General features: G+C 33.6%; 1 protein-coding gene across 2 annotated transcripts; it reads left to right on the top strand.

Annotated features, from left to right (window-relative positions):
- The first annotated feature begins 72 nt into the window (after positions 1-72).
- LOC139690660 (zinc finger protein 667-like) lies at positions 73-19,258 on the top strand. 2 transcript variants are annotated; one of them, XM_071588152.1, is made up of 13 exons: positions 73-221; positions 312-561; positions 659-853; positions 928-1,054; positions 4,242-4,390; positions 7,546-8,037; positions 9,135-9,251; positions 10,852-10,959; positions 12,233-12,356; positions 16,482-16,699; positions 17,448-17,613; positions 18,495-18,638; positions 19,012-19,258. In XM_071588152.1, the coding sequence occupies exons 1-13, from the start codon at positions 106-108 to the stop codon at positions 19,161-19,163; spliced, it is 2,358 nt and encodes a 785-aa protein (XP_071444253.1). In that variant the 5' UTR covers positions 73-105; the 3' UTR covers positions 19,164-19,258. The 2 variants fall into 2 exon arrangements, with proteins under 2 accessions (XP_071444253.1, XP_071444254.1); XM_071588153.1 differs by lacking the exons at positions 73-221; positions 312-561 and having other exon boundaries at positions 741-853; positions 935-1,054.
- The last annotated feature ends 1,495 nt before the right edge of the window (positions 19,259-20,753 follow it).

A 20,753-nucleotide genomic window follows, 5' to 3' on the forward strand; every position in this document is an offset into this window, starting at 1 on the left:
TGTTTAAATCACGCATAGTTTTCGTCAGCATTTAATTGCGACGATGTTACAATTTTTGTTGCAGGTGTCAAATTTTCGGTTGATTTTCATCGTTGTGGGAAATGTATGATTGAGTATGAATCTCTAGAAGACTTTATATGCCATAAGATTACCGTCGAAAAGTGTAGCATTGTGCTATCAGAGTCAAAGAAATTAATTGGCATCGAATTGAAAATACCAAGGTAACTGGCAGTTGAAGGCACATCGACTATATTGATGATTTTTCAATTGTACGATTAGATGACAAGTAATTCAATCTCTCACTCCCTCAGTTTCATTGACAATAACGATTCCACGAATCACCTCGGGGAAGATGCATTGAGGGCAGGGGATAAGGCGGTGATTGATAACAGCACCACAAAAATGATCATTAAAAAAAGAAGGGGGAGACCCAGGAAGAGTGAAAAAGTAATCACCAGGCTATTAGAAAGTTCATTAGAACCTGTATCAAGTGATTGGAATAACTGTTCTAGCCAATTATCCTCAAATTTAGCATCTTTAAAGTTCCAGAATGACGAAAAGGTTGGAAGAAGTTTATATTATCCCAAGGCGCTAAAACTCCAGTCCTCGTATGCGAATTAATACCTCTCACTCGGTCACTTATTACTTTCCATTTCAGTGTGAACGTGATTATTGTCGACAAAACTCCTTGAAGACGTTTTATGAAATGGGAACGAAACTCCCTATTCACGTCAATAATTCTGGTCTCAGCGGTGAATTGATAATTACGGAAGTTGATTCGCATCATCCACCTGGAAAGTTTGGATCATCAAATGATTGCACATGCCCAAAATGTGGGAACAAGTACAAAGATGTGAGAAAATTTTATAAATTATGTTTTTAGTGCTACACTTTGCGGTCATCTAGTAAAGTATTATTTATTTTCAGGCCATAGTGTTGAAAACCCATATAAGGACAGTTCACTGTGACACGAAGCCTTTCAAGTGTAAATATGATTGTTCACTTTCATTTAAAACTAAAGGATCTCTCATGCGGCACATGAGACGACACACTGGTGAGATACAGCCCCTAATTTTAGTAATGCCATTAAAATTTCATTTTTTTTGCATTGGGTTTTACAATGTAACTCAATTTTATGTTAATGCCCCAAACTGCCTATCCACAGCTAATTTACGTGTGCGATGTTCTGATATTTCTATGTAAATAAAAGCTTTCAGGAATAAATTATGTGAGTAAGTACTTAGTTTTCTTATGATAGGATCATTGAAGTGGGAGGTAATTTGGAATTAGTGAGACTTAAGGACTGGAAGCCTCAGCTTTAGGTGTGTTGCCAAACTTACTTCCTTGATACCTTAACCTGCTAGTGAGCTTTGGCTCATCTCAAGGTGCCCATCCATTTTTCCCTACTTTGCACATTTTCCTGCCATGTTGCAACTTGCATAATTTTCAAGTCCTCTTTCAAATCCTATTTCTCTTGGTCTGGTCTCTCTCATTCCTCCTCTAATCCAATGCAATAACTTTTTTCGGCATCATTTCCTCACTCATTTGCTCCAAATGACCTAGCCGGGCCATTCTTCAGGATTTCACGAATATTGCCATACTTTCGCCTAGAGAATCATTTCTATCTCTCTATTTTCTAGTTCTCCATCTTTCTCCATATTCTTTATCTTTCCTGCCCTCTGTCACAAGGTTGCAAATTCACTGTAAAATTTTCTAGTTGAATAAATGTAAAGCATTGTAATTGGAAGCTGGAATAGTCCATGTGTGTAAGCCTCTAAGCCTTGTGTTTTAAATAGATGCTTTTAAACATCCGCCCAGAACCTTCTACTAGCTAGCTTATCTCCTTTACATTTTCAGTTGTGTCTCCTTGTTAAAATTCTTACTTTTCCAGCTATGTCTTACAATAAATATTATCTGCCTATTTTGGCATTGAAGTCACCAAGATCAATTACTACATGCATTAGCGTCATGTTGCATTTTCCATGAGTTTGGTCATTGTGCATTCTTTTTTTCATTGCTGGCCTCCTTCAGAGTTGAAGAAGCCAAGATAATGGACTTATAAATTTTTAATTGTCCTTTGCACCAAGGCTTACACATGGTCTCCCAAAGGTTAAAGACCAAGGTAGCTTCATTTAATTTCAGTGCAGGTAAGAGAATAAAATTTATTCTATCATCCAGTCTTTGTTTTAGCCCCAGTGTAAAACATTGAGTAGTCCTTTTTACCTTTTCCTTTATTTCTATTCTGTATTACTTCCTGTAATGCTTTCATTTCATGCATTCCTTGTCTTTCCCGTATCTAAGCACCTCCTCAGTAATTTCTGCCATTTTCCCTGCATGTAGCATAGTTCTTACATGTCACATAGCGTAGTTCAGAGTCATAATTCATTTTTTAACCAGTACATACATATTTATTCCAGTATATTTGTTCCAGATTCCCTATCAGGAAGTTCATTTGTGTTCTAATGCTAATTTTAAAGATTTTAACGTTATAGTTTGCACAGAATTAGGCTATTAATCCCACACCCAACCACCTTACTCCTAACCTGGAGGACCAGGATAGCATTGTTCTTGCTTACCACTTAGTCCTTCTGTCATATCAAAGTACTTAAGAAAGGGGACTTTAGTGTTACAATGGATAAAGAAATAGTTTATTCGAAAAATATTTTATGACACTTGTAGCCTTAGGCATGCTGTAAAATACTATATACCTGAATATAGGGATTTTCTCAGGCCCACTCATTTTCTGATTGTTTGGTATCATCCTTCCCCTTTTCTTGTCACCCCGTTATGTTTACAGATCTCCAGCTTTTGTTTGGCAACCTCCAAGAATGCTGAATAAAATCATTTATCTTTACTTTTGATGGCTTTATTACCTCTTGCGTGACTTTCTCAAAGGGATGGTGTAAAAGAGATAATTTTTACTAAACTTGTTATTTGAGAACAGTTCTTTCAAATACCAAAAACTAATAAATCTTATCAGAACTAGTAAATAGGTTAAGTTTATTAATGAATATTAATGTATGCAATATAATTATGATAATGAATGTAATATAATTATAAGCATTTATTTTATGTCCATTATTCAATTACAGATGTGGATTATTGTCAACCTTACATAAAGTACAGGTATAAATAAAATAACATAAACTTGTCATTTAGCATAAATAATAAAATAAGCGTGTTTTCAGCCATTGAGAAACTCAGAATGGCCGTAGAATCAATTCTTTATCTAGGAGGTGTTCAAATATTTTTTATTTGGTTGGATACTTATTATAGATTATGAAAACTGTATTGTGAGGGTCCTTTTGGCATAATGTTAATTTTTACTTCACTATGTGTGTGCCACTGTTTCCTGTATGTCATAATGTAGTTACTAAGAATATTTTGGAAAATAAGTGGGTACATTTCCTTACAATGAGCCACAAGATATAATATATTGCCAGTTAAGGGGAGTATCCATGAGGATTGAGACTTGCCATGGGAATATATGGGACTCTTTAGATATCATTTACAGCTCTTTTCTCTAAACCTTTGATGGAGTAACTATAATTCCTCCAGAATATGATAGCTTATGTTGAGCATGAGTTAATTTTGAAAAAGTTGATTCATCTGAGTACATTAGCGGAGACAACCCTCAAAAGTTTTCATAACATTCATGTAACAAAATTCCCAATGATAATGTGCACTGACCAGTCAAGAGATTTGCTTAAGCATATGCCTAGCAATTTAATGGAAGGGAAACATCTTACAGTGTTGTTGTTTAATTTTATCAATGTGCTGGAGATAGTAAGAGATTTTTTGGTTTGGAATTGGTCTTACCCACATTTAGGGCAAGAGAATTAGCAGTACACCAATGGAACATATCTTTATTGAAGTCAGGCCATCTGTATAGGGTCTATGCCATTCAGGATGTGGTCAAGGAGATCATTCATAAAAATAATGAATAATAAGGAGTCAAGGATTGTCCCCTTAGGTCATAGATTAGGATATTATCATGAATTTTAGTATTTGGCCCATTGCTTCTATTAGTGAAGTAAGGGATGATTTAATAAAAAGGAGTAATTATTTATACCCGTTTATTCATTACCATTATTATGAAGATGTGTGTTGCTGTAAATTGTGAACCACCCATCAGCAGACTTTGGAATGCAGGAGAACTTGTTTTTATCAACAATGTGATGAATCCTTCATGCCAACATTGTCTAGAAATTATCATTAATTTAATTCTGTCTTTGTTTTAGGAGAAAGACCATTTAGGTGTAAGCAGTGTAATCGATCATTTAGAGAATCTGGAGCACTCACCCGTCACCTGAAATCTCGCTTTCCCTGTTCGACCAAGTCAGATAATGATCTTGCTCGGTATGGAAAAACAGTTGGGATCAATGAATATGTAGGTATAAATTTAAAGTAATTTTTGTAAGCTATATTCCCTAAATGGATATTTTTTGTTTACATTTTACAATCTAAAACAAAGATCTTCAACCGATATGTTGGTTTCATCTAAAGTACAGTAGGGTACCATTACCTCGAAAGAAGTAAGGCACCACTATAAATGCCTTTGCTTGCATCACATGGTCCTTCTTACATATTTAACTATTTAATGGTAATTTTGTCTTTCACCATTACCACCAGTAATTTGAAATCAGTGGTAACATGCTGTACATTACTTATAAGAATGAAATGTATTTTCTACTGCCATGTATGGATGTACTTTCTACTATTGGGATGTAAACTTCTCAATGAATTGTGGCAGTGAAGTGCTAATTTATGAAAACTAGATGTTTTTTTATTATAACCTTGTGTGTTGAATTCCCTGGTTAAACTTAAAGGTTTGGCCAATCGTGGTGCTTGACTACATGAGAGTATATAGTTATAAAAATTCTTTTCTGTGACTTTTGTGTTTTAAATTAAAATTGATTACATATCAGGGACGCTTCTATGAGGAGGCAAGGGGCTTGGCCCCCTATTGGGAATGTTTTTGACTTTAAAAAATTCAAAATGAGTATTACTTATATGCCTGGTACATTTTTTGCCTAACAGATGTTCACTTTGCATAAAATTATCTACTGCATGATGTTTTAACTGTTAAATAATGTACTATGATTGTCAATTTTATTTGTGGGAAAAAGTTAAAGTGAAAGAAATATGAAATTATTGTGACCTTATACTCCAGAGGTAATATGGGATTGTGTGTTTTTTTCACAAAAATTAAAATATTATCATAATAACCACAGTTATCAACCCAAATGATGGTTTGTTGGATGAATGCATAGCTCACCTGATACTAAGCCCAAGAGCATGTGAAATTCACGCAGGGGGGCCAGTACCTTTCCTTGTGCCACCTATGGTTTCTCAGGAAGATATGGTACACAAAAAAGCACATAATTTGGGTGAAGCTGAGGTGCCCAGAGGCATCCCTGGGCATTGAACCCTAGCCCAATGGTTAGTAGTCCAATGCTGTACCCACTGGAGTACTAAATTCCCTCATATTATTATAATGTGTAAAATAAAAGTTAATGAACCTGGAGTATATCTATAAATGTTGAAGTGTAGCGGCCAATTCAAAAAGATATGGCTGGGTTGGCAGGTTGAAAAATGGAATTTAGAAGTATAACTGGAATGGCAAGGAAGAAGTATCAGCTGTTGATAGGAAGGAGTATGAACTGTTAATAAGAAAAGGACAAAGAAAACTTAAATCACATGAGATGAATAGAAAGATAGGTAAGAGAATGAAATGGAAGAATTTAAATACATAGTTAGGTATAAGGGTAGGTAAAGGAGTTAAATAATAAATTGAGATGGTAACAAATACAGCAAAAGAAGCATGCTGGAAGATGCAATGTGAGGATATGGAAATTTTGCAGAGCAAGGGTGAAATAGGTGTGCTATACAAGAAGGTTAAAAGACTATCGTGAAGTGAGGAGGGAATATCTGTGTTAACAGCTAGAGATAATTCAGTTGAAATAATAGTTGAAACAGAAAATATCCAAGAGAGATGGAAGGGACATATAGAAGAACTGTATAATAAAGAACTTAGACAGCAGCAGGGCAGCAAGCTGAGACATAGAACTGGAATATAACATAGATGAAGATAGCTTAGGTCTATACTCAACAATTGGATAGAAATCAATGGGAGATGAAATCAAATAAGGCCCTGGGAGTGGAAAATTTTCTTCTGGAACTACTAAAAGGTTTAGGAAAATGTAGGAGAAAGAGTCTATATGGACTGATTCGTAGCATCTATGAGGAAGGAATCAGGTGGGAAGACTTTGTGAGACCAGTGTTAGTTCCTATTTTGAAAAAGGAAAAGGCTGCATCATGTGAGAACTACAGTAGAAGAAGTTTGATTTCCCATGCAGCCGTGGGGGTAGACAACATTCCTGTGGAACTTTAGGTTTAGGAAAATGTGGGAGGAACCGGGGGTCAGATTTTTCTGACTGTACGTCGCAGTGTGCTTGCACCATGCTGGCTGGGTGGTGGAGGGTCTGACCATCAACAAGCACTTGACCAATTACCTGGGAGTGTTCATTCAGGCTAGATCACATGCTTAATGGACCCCTGTCAAGTGACTCAATGCAGCAAACTATTGAACAGTGGTACACTATCAAATTTTGTGTTAGACTGGGGAAATTGGGTACGGAGACATTGGGTATGATTTGCCACATTTTCAAGGGTAAAAATATGTCACAAAAACTGCAGAGATTTAGTGGCGCAAGCTCTTCAAAGATTGCTGAGAAAGTGTGAAGGATGAGCCCCGTGCTGGACGGCCATCGACAATAAGAACAGACAACAACGTGCTCGTGTGTGTTAAGTGCAGAATTCAGACCTTCAGTTACGTGTGCGCATGATCACAGATCATATTGGCATTGATAAGATGGCAGTGCACGCCATTATTACTGAAAATTTGGCACTGCCAAAAATCTGTACTCGTCCCAACAGACTGAAGGTCCTGAGCGTAATAATAATGAAATCCATCCACTGATTATTTTACTACTTGAGATTGCCATTTTTGATTTAAGAACTGGCTTTTATTACAATTTCAGAAAAACACATAAGGACTGTCAAAATTAATATGCTAAGAGGAATATATCAATAAATGTCTCGGGGCCTCTTTGGATTTACCTGATGATTAACACTTCATCAAATTCATAGCAGAATTAAAGATGAATTATGATTAATAAGCAAAATAGAGTTACAGGGTAATTAATCGGGTATCTCTTCTACCTGAGCAATTGAGTTCTTTATTCAGCTGTACAAGGTCATATTTTCAAACAGCTAAATATTACCAGATTTTACCAAGTTTTTACATATGAATAAATGAATAAAGTTGTACCCTTGTATAGCCTATTTCCAGCCAAACCCTACCTAACCAATAACCTGTGAGCATTTTCAAAAGATGAAATAAAGTTAACCGTTAAAAACCAGTTCATGAAGATTATTTAACATTTTATTTGACCTAATTCTGATATTTAATGGCATGATTTTTTTTTATTTCTGTGACATATAACCAAATTGAAGTGTGTAAGTCATATCTTTTCATTCCAGGACTCGGCCAAAAATACATCCACCTGTAATTTGCCTAAGAGTGTTTCTACGCTCAAAGTCATAATTACAGATATTTCAAACCAATCTAAAGATATTTTTCCTAGTGGACAGGATGCTTCCTCTTCATCACACATAGATTGTGGTTTGATTATTAATAATGTAGTTCCAGATAAAAGCAGTAATGCTATCGGGCATAATAATGAAGAAAAATTAGGGAACAGTGATGAAATTGTCAATATCTCTTCCAAATTTGAAAAGAAAAAGGATACTCTGGTTGGTTTTAGTCTTAATGACTGTGAACTTAATGTGGATGGAACTTCTTCTAAAATCAACAGTGTTTCAAGCTCAGAAAGCAGGGTATGTGTACTTGAAGGTATCCCAGAAGCTTCACCTAATTTCAATGATGAGCTCTTGAATGGGAGTGAAGAACTCAAGTGCATGGCTTGCACGGAAACTTTTGTCAGTAAGATGGATTTGAAGAACCATATAATGGTAAATATCCAACTATTCATCCTAAAATGCTCTAGGTTACTAGAGAATTTCATACTAAAATCATAAATGAGAAAAATTTTATACGTACCTTCTTTTCACTTTTATTAAAGTGAAAAGAAGGTATGTTTATTATATTTACTTATTGTTTGGAAGTCTAGATCTAGTTTAAACTCTGTCTCCAAAAAATTAAACTTTAGCCATTATTTACTACTGCTTGTGTGCAACCAGAAATGGAAGACAGCAGTCATTAGTGTCTGATGAAAACTGTATGTTTTAGACTTCTGAAATTCCTGTAATATCAAATAATTTCCATATGCAGTGGTTAAGAGAATGTTCATGCACTTAGTTGAGGTTGTCATCATCATGGAAAAGACCTACAATTGAAAATTTTCATTGAAATAGGCATTTTAATCTGTGGTTTAATAAATCCATTTCAGACCAAATTTTTATTACCTAGAGGGGCGTACTAAAGTTTATATTTTCTCTATGTTTTGCTTTTTCTACAGTGAGATGCCCTCAAAATATGAGATGTACTTAGAACCATGATCATTGATGAGCTGGATATGTTTATTGAAAATTTCAATTTTCTATTTAATGCAATCTGCTCATCTTAGTAAATGGCAAGTTTCTTTGGTTTAAATTTCTTTGTATCAACTTATACGATAGACTTCCAAATATCTGGTGGGATCACAAATTGATAGGTAAAGGAGATCAGGTTATGAGAGGATACATGTAAAAAGGAATCAGGGAGTTGAGCTTACTGAATGAATGCCTTTAAATCATCAACAAAACAAAGTGATGCTTGACCTGTAACCTTATGATGTGTGAACTCAAATGGGACAAAATAAGGATTGATTGAAAAGGTACTGTTTTTGAGGCAGTCACTCTCAAAGACATTTAGAAGTGTATTTTTATTGAAATTGCCCAATATAGTGAAATTTTTCTGCAAAGGAGAGAGCTGGATAGTTATCAAACACATTAATTACCTCAATAGTTTTGAATAAACAATCTTATACGATGTTGTATTTAATTTTGAGTTAACATTGCATTTTTATTATCTAATTTCTGCTCACTTTTAATGAAATTTTGTATTTCAGGTTCATGTGGAAAGTTTACCTTTTCGATGCATTCATTGTTGCTTCATATGCCAATCAAAGCAGCAACTTGTGAAACATCAGAGAAGAAAGCATGGTGTCCTTGTAGAAACTACAGTCGTGAGTTGTGCATGTGGATCTCTCATTAATTTCCTAAATACATATTATTTCCATTGCTTGCAGAGCTATCTTGAGAACATTTTCATTGAGCAAATAAAGTAATAAGGAAAGGAAAATTATAATTGTGAAGAATAATCGAGGTGAAACTGTAAAATATTCATGTCCATTTGAAACTACCATAATTTTCATTCATTGATCATTTGTTTATGAAGGAAATGTGAACTGTTCTGTCAAAATGAAAAATTTAGACTAATTCTTCAAATAAATACATATCAGCATACTATTTTGTTAACTTTGGTCTCAGCAATGTTATCGATGCTGATTCTCACAACTGTCAAGAGTTTTATGTGAGACAGAGTTTATTCTGACATTACATTTTGCTGGCTCATTCAATTAGCATTTAATGAAGATTGAGGCAGATTTTTGAATTCATAGTTACCATTAGAAGCAAACCAATATATAAGAGAAAGATGCAGTCTTATACTCGTACAACTTAATTTACATGGTGCAAATGGGTAGAGTTAGCCAAAATATTGGCATGCTCTGCTTTAAATAATGATGAGTTATTTTCTATAACAGTAAACTATTTGGTAGCATATTGTCAAGAGAAATCCAGAAATTCTCCTTGGATTAAAAGAAAAATTGTCAACTGCGAGGTTGATAACACAACTCAAATGATTCTCCTATAGATGCGCAGTCATCTTAGTGGGGCAATTTGTGACAATATTGAGCATATAGGAGGTCAAAAACTAGTGATGCTAATAAAATATTATAAACAATATGTTGGAACAATCAAAGGAAAAAATCAATGAAATAGAAGAAAATAATGTGGTAGAAGATCATTTTAAGAGGTAGATGAAATTATTAAAATTTCCATGCTGATGGTGAATGAATTCATTTATTTAAATGTTTTGCCGAAACAAAACAGTCGAAACCTTCTTTCAGTATTCCAATGCTCCATAATCATTGCATTCAAAGTGTACCCGTGGGCAGGCAATCCCCTTACAGCATAACCAGCAACAGGAAACTATGAGAGCCATGAAGGGTATGATCTATGATTTTTTTCTTTTTGAGGTGCTAGTAATGGCTTGAATCCACTCCACTTTTGAATTATTGACTGCCAGATGGCACTTGTACAAACAATGCACAGCCAAGGCTGAGGTCTAATATATAAGCACTGTCAATGGTGGTCGAATATTATGTTTTCAGTTATGCTGGATTACAATATGTACTGATCAGGCAATTTTTTATTTTATTTGGAGGCTGAAGTTAAGACAGAGTAAATTACACCAAAATAGGTTTCTCTGTTAGCTGTGGAAAAATATTGGAATTCTTAAGTTACATGATGGCAATTTCATTGATGGTCTCTTAATTTCTACTTGTGTATGTGTGTGTGTGTGATAAAGACTTCAAGGTGTAGACTCTAAATGTCATATTTGTAAGATAATAGTGGGATTCATAAAAATTGTAATGAGTGATGGACCTTTCCATTTGCCAGGAACTTTTTATCATTCTACCAAGTTTGCAATGGAAAAAATGTCATTTTGCTGATAATTTGTCTGTTTGATTAATACTAATAATTCTTTTCTTTGAAATACAGCAAAAGAATAGTGAAGACCTTGTTTGTACTCTGTCTGAGTTGGAAGAAGAAGATAATCACATTCAAGATGTTGTGAAGCAACTTTTCCGAACACAAAACAGCATTGAGGTAAAATTACGCATTCTATATTTATGACTCCCTTATAGTTGTCATTACATTTTATAGTCTTCATAGATATTGTTATGAGTTCAAATATATCAAATAAAACTAATTTATCCTTAATATTATTCATCTCTTGAGAGACTCTTTGTAATGCCAAATTGTTTTCAAATAAAATACAGGTATTTGGTTGATAGACAACTCAAGTTAATTTTTAGGATTTCTTGTAAAAATTCAGAGAACTATGACAATCAAACAGGCTTAGTAAATACATTTTATTAAAAGTTCAAAAGTACAGCAATGAAAAAAAAACATCTTTACATTAATGACATTGTAATAAACATTTTTCATAATTAGAAAAATAAAAGACAGCTGCTGAGACATGACCTATCAATAAATGCCATCCAGCATGTATTGAAAGATTAGAAAAAAGGCGGAACAAGTTCATCTTATTCAGGAGAAACTACTTTGAGAAAGACTGTAAAAATGTAGCAGATAAAAAATGGTGGTTAAAATAATAATAATGGTGTTAAAATAAATTATAATCAGTCCAGTTTTCTTATCTAAAAAAATGTATAGTTAAATTGGTAAAGAAAAAAGAGTGCCATTCATGCAAATACAATTCATTAATGTAGGTAGTCATAAATATAAACATAATTTTAAACATGATATCAATATCGAATGTGTTTTGCAATATACAGGTATATTCCATTAGTAAGGGTTTTTTGATCATAAAAAATATATTCATTAGAAAAAGTTTTTGTTGATGATTTCAGTTTCCTACGAACTACTTCACTTTTTTACATAATCGCCATTCACTGCTGAGCATGATTCATATTGCTGTACTGGATTCTTTAATCCTTCAGAATAGAAGTTTGCCAACTGGGAATTGAACCAGCTGACATGGTCCTCTTTGAGTTCCTCATTGTTTTCAAACTGTTGTCAACTAAGTCACTGTTTCAAGTGCAAGAAGAGGAAATAGTTGCTAGATGCAAGGTCGAGATTGAGGATAGGGGTCCAAAAATGCTCATCCATTCAACATTCTTTGCTCTTTGTGTCGGTCGGTAAGCATTTTTGGTACCCAATTTGCACAAAATGTGTCATATATGAGCTTTTACGTAACAGTTGTGTAAGTAGTGGGACCAAAGGAGAGGAAATTTATCGACCACCAAGAGGAAATTTATCAACCAGAGCACTAATATTCAATCATTGATCAGATCACAGTTCTTGTTCCACTTGTTTAATGAACTGGTATTATAAAGGTCTTGATTGCATTTTACAGGCAGAAGAACTGGAATTTTCTGGTCTCATAAAAAAGCCAGCTAAACATTCCTCAAGGTGTCACATTTGTTTGAAAAGGTTTAGTTGCAGTTTGTATTTAGGATGCCACATGGGAATACATACAGGTTAGTGGTAAATTATCTTTCCTCCTAGTATTTTATTTATCTGAAATGTGTTGCTAACACCGGTAAAATGAAATAAAGTGAAATGAGTGCAATTACTTGTAAATCTGAAACACTGCATTATTGTTGTTCATTAAGTGTAGAAAATAGATGTAAAATGATAATTTAGATCATTTATTAAGGTATCAATAATGTGATATCATTACGATTGTTCATATGTCGGAAGAATTCTTGATTAATGGTTTTAAGTATAGCAAAGATCAGCTGATGTATTGTCGGCTAGATTTATTCCCTCTCCTCTCTTTCACTATCATTCGTTCCCTTCTTGCATAAATATTATGTGAAAAATGACATTTAAACTATTGTAAAAGTCTTCCTTTCTGCCCTCAAGAGCACACTCGCCTTATTTACATAGAAGCATACAAGAGCATTAGGATGAATCATCTGAATCATTTGAATCATTTTTCTCTATTATAATGACTCGATTGAGTAACTGTACTCATCTGTATAGGTATTTGATCAATCTTAATAATTGTTCCTTCTGAATGATTGAAAAAGGAGAGTCAGTACCGAGTTTAGCTGTAAAACTTAATTTAGGAAACTTTGACTGACTTTCCATGGTATATACACCATTTAGTAAATGGAGACATAAAAAGAAGCCATCTACAAAAAATATTTTTGGATTAGAGGAGGTCAGAGACATTGGTTTCTTAACTACTGGGGAGGTGAGAGGGTTGTGGTAGATGAGGAGAGAATGTGATAAGAGTTGTTGCTGGGATCTCTGAAAGGACATCTCGCATAGGACCTTAAGCCACTGTCCAACAAAGTAACAGGCCCCTGCTATCCCAGGTTGCCATCTTCTCCACTGATTATTATTTGCTTTTGGAAAAATGATAAATAGCATTGGTGGGTAGCATGGGTAGCAGCTATTGCTCAGCAAACTATAATCATGTATAATCTGGGCTAAAAGTCTGGGAAAGGCAGGCTAATTTTTCCGGTGTTTATAATTTTTTCACAGTGAACACAAAATCAAGATATCCAACTGAGTCAAGGAAATAATGAAGAAAAAACTAAATACATACTTCACCAAAAGATGCATGTAAGGTATAAATATACTACTGAATGTACAGCCTAGAACTTACGTATATGTACTTGATTATCTGCTGGTGCCTTCCTATCAATCACTGTGGAGAAGTAGTGCTACTTCATTGTTTGGACATTAATTTTAAATATAACTTCATGCAAAAGCATTGGTTGTATAATAGGGACACTTGCAAAACAAAATGAAAATTTACGAAGGAGAATATTTGTATTGTTTGTATGTTTCAAGAAAAAATATTTTTTATGTTTTTATTGGATATGTGGGGGTTATTTGTAAGCTAGCCCCACTTAAAACTTGATGAAAATCTTTGACAATCTTGAAACAAAACGACCACTTTTCTTGAAACGGCAGAATTAACATATTGGTGTTATGCAACCAGTCAACAAAGTTTATGTGGGTTGCATGCTGTGAAGGATACGGCGTTGGCAAAAATTAAAAAATTGTCGAAATGAAGACTTTATTGAGAACTCCTTAGTACTCCTTAAAAAATTTATTCTTATTTTAAAAGGCACAAAATGGTATACCTTATGAACAAAATTGACGAAAATTAGTACAAAAACACTCAAAAAAGCACAATAACTTGTAATCAATATATGCTATGAAATTTTGATCTATAAAATAAGTATGTAACTCGGCGAGCATCTCCATCTACGTTGTTCATCTATTCCAAACTTTGGCAAAAAAGAGTGAGATGTTGATTGGCATTTTGCAGCGTCTGAAGCATTTTCAAGGAAGCATTTTTCCTCATAGGCAGTATTTTCAAGGAAGTGAATCATCCTGAATTAACACTTCATCTCCCTTGTTCATGTGGCTCATATATTGCAAAAAGTTCCGAGTGCTTTCATCCCCTTGATTGAGTCACTATTGGATGTTCCTCATTATCATTTTTACTGTCTCCATTGTCTGAATCTCCATCTGTGTCAAGAACAGTGATTCACTCTTTGCTGTGTTTACCTCTGTGGTACAACTCTGTATGGAACACCATGCTCTTTTCAGCAAGCAGATTACGAAAAGCCCAAATTCATTGGTATTTAATGTGTCTGAGCATGTATCCCTTGCATGTTATGGGAAGAATTTCCTTAACCCTCATGTCTAGGGATATATAAGTATGATTAACAACCTGGGATTCATTGCTTATTTGCTAGAACACAACTGCTTTCCTCTTCCTAAACCAATCCAGCCATCCATTGTTAGCTGCAAGGCTATTTTCTCCACTTCTTGTTTAAGATACTGACCACTGAGGTCGATGTTATTGGATCTACCTTGATAAAAACCTTTCCACAAGCACGTCTCATACTTTGCAGTTTTTAGGTTCTTTTACATTGCCCTCAACTGCAGCTTTTTTAATGCCACCTCTCTATGCTAAAACTGTAAAGAGAGTAGACATTGAGATCTTATTTTTCCTTGTTATTTCCTTTTTTGAGATTTTAGGATTGTTGTCCACATCGTCATGAATTTTTACCTTGTAGATGGATAGAGATTATCTCCTTAGTTTCATTTTATTAACTTCACTTGAAGCCTAAACTGAAGACTTATTAACTTACAGATCAACTTTGGTAATGTTCTGTCATTTATTTCTTACATCTTGAGTCGGAAATACTGATCTGGTATGGTACAACAAAATTCTTCAGTTAGTGTTAGATTTCTGCTTTTAAATTTTTTTAAGCTTGAGGAACTTGTTACGTTCACATGTAGATTTTCAATTCAATAGTCAACTTGCCTGAATTAGTTTATGGGCAGGTGTAATTTTATTAACCCCTTACTCTTCCGTGCAACACTGGTATATGGTTTCAAAATGTCTTTCTAAACTGAAGGTTACTTCAACATCATCAAAGTCTGATACCTGTTGTTAATCTCCACAGTAAGCAAACATACAGGTGAAGTAATAAATAGATTCAACGAGATACTATGCCACTGGGTCTTTGACTCTCCTTGCTTTAACATAATATTGATCCACAATAATCAAAGAAATAGTGTTATGTATGTTGACATTGTAAATATTTGTTGCAGTTACCTACAGTATTTTAAAAAAATAATAGATGACACACATGTATTAGTATGATCAGTGGTGTATTTTAAGCGTAATAATTTTCCCTGAGCTGGGTTGAGTTTATAATCCATGTATCTAACCTTAGGCATGCAGAGAATGTCTAATTTTAAATACTACATATTCACATTTTATGAAGTACTAAAAAAGCCATTTTTAACTGCTGGAGTCAAGTCTTAACTTCAATGATCAACTTGAATCAACATTTTAGGTTGATTTCTTTTCCTTTAATTCAATGTAATATTTTATTGACATGGCAATGAATTTTTTAACATAATGCATAGGTTATAGTACTTTCTACCAGAAATTTTCTGCTCATTATTTGAAGTTCTATTTTCAGAACAGATTTTTAAGATGCTCAGTTTAGGTATGCTGAATTTGCCATTGGGTCATCTGTATGGTTGGTATTATGCTAGTATTATTATTGTTGGTTGGCTACCAGTTAAGTTAGGTTTTGGATGGACATATCCTATAAAATTGTACAGCAATACAGTTACATGTCTCACCTGACAAAAAACACAACCTGACATCCGAAACTACAGTAAGTTCCTCTTCTACTCCACATACTTCCTTCCTCATTTTCTTAATGCTCTACTCTCTATCACAGTTTTCAACATCTCATTGCCAATCAGAATTCTTTGCATCCATCTTTCCTTCATCCTTTGGATTTCTTCCAGCAATCTTTTCTCCTCCCCTACCATGACTACCACCTCTGCACATGTTTTCCTTTTTGCCCATTTCATCTTTTCCATCCTTCACCATTCTTACCCATATTTCAAAAATCTCCTATCTATGATCCAAAGACTTATATGGGATATATATGTATTTAGGATGAACATTATGGTATGCCCAATGTTTTATTTTCATGTGAAATTCAATAATGAATGTTTTGGTGAGATTTTTGTTGGAAACAGGTTTATTTGTCATAGTGCTTTGATCTAATAATTACTTACTGTCGTATTTGATTTGCTACTTGCAGGAGAGAAGCCATATACATGTGACATATGCAAAAAGAGTTTTTTTCTGAAAGACTCATTGAAAAAACATTCAGTTTGTCACTCGGAAGAAAGAAGGTACAGGTGTGGAGAATGTTATAAATCATTTAAAAGGTTATCGCATGCACGAGACCACCTAAGAATTCACTCTCCTTCTTACCCATACCAGTGTACCAAATGTGGAAAGGCATTCCGATGGCAGGTAAGGTTAAGTCATGGAATTAGCCAAAATTACTTCACCAGATGGGTTTTCTTTCTTTATTTCACTGCACTAACTTACAGGATGAAAGAAAAGTTTCTATGAGGTCATCCTGGAGTGTCTGCTGCATACTTTCAAAAGTTACACTTACATATGTGTCGGTGTCATATCTCAACATGAAATCCTTCTCTTTTTGTCTGGAGAGCAACAATAAAAAAACATATAACTCATCCCTGTAGAGAATGTAGACTTTGTATAAACTCCCTTGCAAATTCAATTAATGTGGTGCCGGTGATGTAATTAGTTTGTTAACTCGCAAATTGAAAACAGGGAGCTTTTTTCCAAATCATGGAGGGTATGTGAAAAGATAACAGATGCTGTACAAGTATAGGTAATGTCTTCATATGGAAATGTATTATAGTGGTTAGCTTTTGCAATACTTCTTTATTTGTAATTTTAAGGGTTTAGTTTGGAATATTTGATGTTAAATTTATTTTTTAAGGGGACTCCTTAATGGATGGAAATTTAGATAAATTCTATCGTAATAAACTTTCAATCTCCTGTGTTTGGATGATGTCAAAGTCTCACATCCACTGGTGCCTGTGCCAAACGACATTAATAATCTTATGAGTGCAAGAGAGTCCTCTCACCTGCAGGAAAAGAATATATGCTTGATTTAAAATTCATGGAATGTTGTATTGAAGATAAAATGTGAATATTTTCATTAAAACAATGAAACTTTATGTTTTAGGGCACCCTTAAGTCCCATGAATTGAGTCACGGAGGTCCTGCATTGAGAACACATCATTGTACCACCTGTGAGAGGAGATTTCCCTCCAAATGGTCCCTTGTAAGACACCAACGCTTGCATTCATCTGAAACAACTAGTTCTGCTCAAGCGTTTTTGGCTAAATGTGGTTAGTATTGTGTTTAACAACATTGAAGATTTTCATTATCAATTGTTTTTATCAGATAATATATTTAATATGAGTGAAATCTCATCTCGAATCCAAGAATATATATATCCAGTTGTAAGCATTATACTGGCGAATATTTTATGTATGAATATTTATTATCATTTTATAAATGAAGATTCCCTCTAAATATGATTGGTAAAAAATTGCTCAAATTAATATATTTGTAAATTCTAATTTCATTAATTTACATAATTGATCAGAGTTTTTCTATCTCTGATTGTGAACTACATTACAAAAACATAATATGACTGGCATAATTTTATGAATCTTGCTCTTTTATATGCTGCAAATTGTTTTTGGGTATATTTTCTATCAGTAGAAAATTATTTTTTATGATGTCACTTCTTACACATGTTTTATTATAATGTTAGCATTTAACTTTGAGATATTACAGTTGGGTATTTGAAAGTTATGTAGCTGTATTAGGTAATAAGCAAAGTAAGTTTGGATTCACTAGTCGTTAATATTTTTCTTCATGAAATAATCTCTCTTTGTGATTAAATATATATATATATATATATACACACACATAATATATATATATATATATTTATATACACACACATAATATATATATATATGCATTTATATATATATATATATATATATATATATATATATATATATATATATATATATATACACACATACAAACATATACATATGCCCATGCATGAATGTGAGGAGCATTATGTTGCAGCCAATTATCTTATTTAGGCAAAGGAAGATGTATTTCTAGTAGTATTTCATCTCACATAAAATATTTTTAATTTTCCTAAACTATGATATTTTCTGCAAGTGTGCAAATATTTCTTATTCAGGAACATCTACTGCATTTTCTGAAAGTGAAGAAAAACCTTTGACTAGCATTTCCAACAATAAAGTCATAAATCTGGAGGGAGATGCATTTATTGAACAAAAGCAAGGTACTATCACTTTTGAGGATCAAGTGGCATCAATTTCTGGTGAGTAAGGATGCTTCGTGCAAAACAAAGGAATGTAAAATAATGGAATTATTTTTTTTAAATATTGTGTTGATTCTGTCTTGCCTTCTTATTGTAATAAAGCATTATATTTCTTACAAATTTGGGGAGAAAATAATACGCAGCGTGAGATTTTCCTTAGGGTCACATTAAGTATACGAATGTCAGTATAAGTAATGTTTTATTTGAATATGATCATCCACTTTTAACTTCTAAAATATTTTATCATTCATGTGATATAACATTAAGTCCACAAATTTTATAACCATATATGTATTTGTGTTAAGTAAAATGTCACATATTTAATTCAATGCTCTTTCAAAGTCACATAATAATAGACATTCATTTTCCTCAGTTACACCTGCTGGTTTGACTCCGCCAGGCCATACTTATGTATTAATCACTCAAGAAGATGGATCTTCCTGTCTCGTTCCAACTGTTGCCATTGTTGAAGAGCTCCAAGAAGAAACATCTGCTGTGAATAATATAGAAGGTAGTTACCCATAATACAGGGGTGGTTTAGCTCTTACTTTTGCAACTGTTGATTGCAGATTAAAAATTGACATAAAATTGTGTTACGTCAAAACTTTAAAAAATCTAAAAAAAATACTGGTTATCTGTTAAAGTATGTGTAATTTATTATTAAAATATTTATTAACAGTAAACTTATTTATAGATTTTCATTTATGTGTATTCATGCTTAGGGACTTGTCATTAAATTAACTATTTTTTCATCCATCATATATAACGTTTTTGATTCCTTTTTTTACTTATTAATCAATCTGTTTTGCCAATATTGTATTATTTTCCTTGAAAAAGAATCACAACTCAAATTCTACAAGACCATGGAAAATGCTTCAATGGTAACTTCAGAGGAGTCATTTTCTGTTGTGAACACAAATGCAAGTAAGTTCAGTGGAAAAATAGTTCACCCAGACTGGAACCAGCAACCCAGTCTAGGTAAATGACTTTTTCTCTGAAATTTCTAGCAGTTGTGTATTCAAATCAATGTTTTATTTCATTTAACACACATTAAAATGTCAAGAATGTAGTGTATAATTTCAAATTTTTCAAAAAGTGAGTTTGAATGGGAAACTTATTGGTAATCATCATCTTTTTGGAATGATTATCGCTGTTGAAGATGCATTTTTTAAACTAATACACATACATCGGATGGATAAGGCATCTTTAATCATTAATATGAATATTTTGCAATCTCTCGGCTGGAAAAAAGATAGGGGTTTGTGCAATTCTCTAGATAGTATCAACTGAGATTTTTAATATGCCACCATCTTCAGAAATATTATGATTGACAAGAAAAATCATGAAGCCAGCAAAGTTCAAACTGCTCTACAAATGCAAGTTCTATGAAGAGGCCCTTCCAGTATCCTAACTAAGACACTCTTGGCATAAAAGAGTGGTTGCCTGATATAAATATATGCCTGCAGAATCATTCTTAATGTATTATGTCATAGGAGCAAAAACAGTTATAAATTGTAAAGAAGAAGAGGAGGTTATACAGCATGAGATCATGATGAAAATATCACTTACAAGGAGAGAATCAGATCCAAGGACCATTAATTTTTAGAAACCAATTGTTTATATTCCCCAAACCTGATCACAAAGGTGTTCCCGTGTGGGCATAGATTGAAAATAGTTTATGAGATAAACATTTTTCAATTCGGCAAAAAAGTGTGTACATGAGTGATTACATTATTCCGGCAAAGATAAATAAGTTTGACACTGGCCATAGTTGTGAAGGTTGCAGGTTCAATGATACGTGGTTGTTTTAATTTTGTTGTGAAGTCTAATTATTATTAGTTGCAGTCTTGCTTTTAATCCACTGTACTTCCCCGCAATATGTTGTGCAGTTGTTCGGCAATCATTCTTTGCCAGATAAAGATGGCCTTGCCATTGAAATGAAGTTGCATCTCACAACTTGTGTTGGTTTTGTTTCTATGTAGATGTGCTGCTTGCTTAAATTCCTATCACTAGCATGGGGTTTATGATTTCCTAAAGAATTCTGTGAGTAGAATGAATTTTAGTGTAAAATTACCCGAGTTGTTGGTGCACCAGTTATACAGTTCTGTCAATAAT

Source organism: Hetaerina americana, unplaced genomic scaffold, assembly GCF_022747635.1.
Source record: "Hetaerina americana unplaced genomic scaffold, ioHetAmer1.1.p SCAF_3, whole genome shotgun sequence".
In the NCBI taxonomy this organism is placed as follows: Eukaryota; Metazoa; Arthropoda; class Insecta; order Odonata; family Calopterygidae; genus Hetaerina; species Hetaerina americana.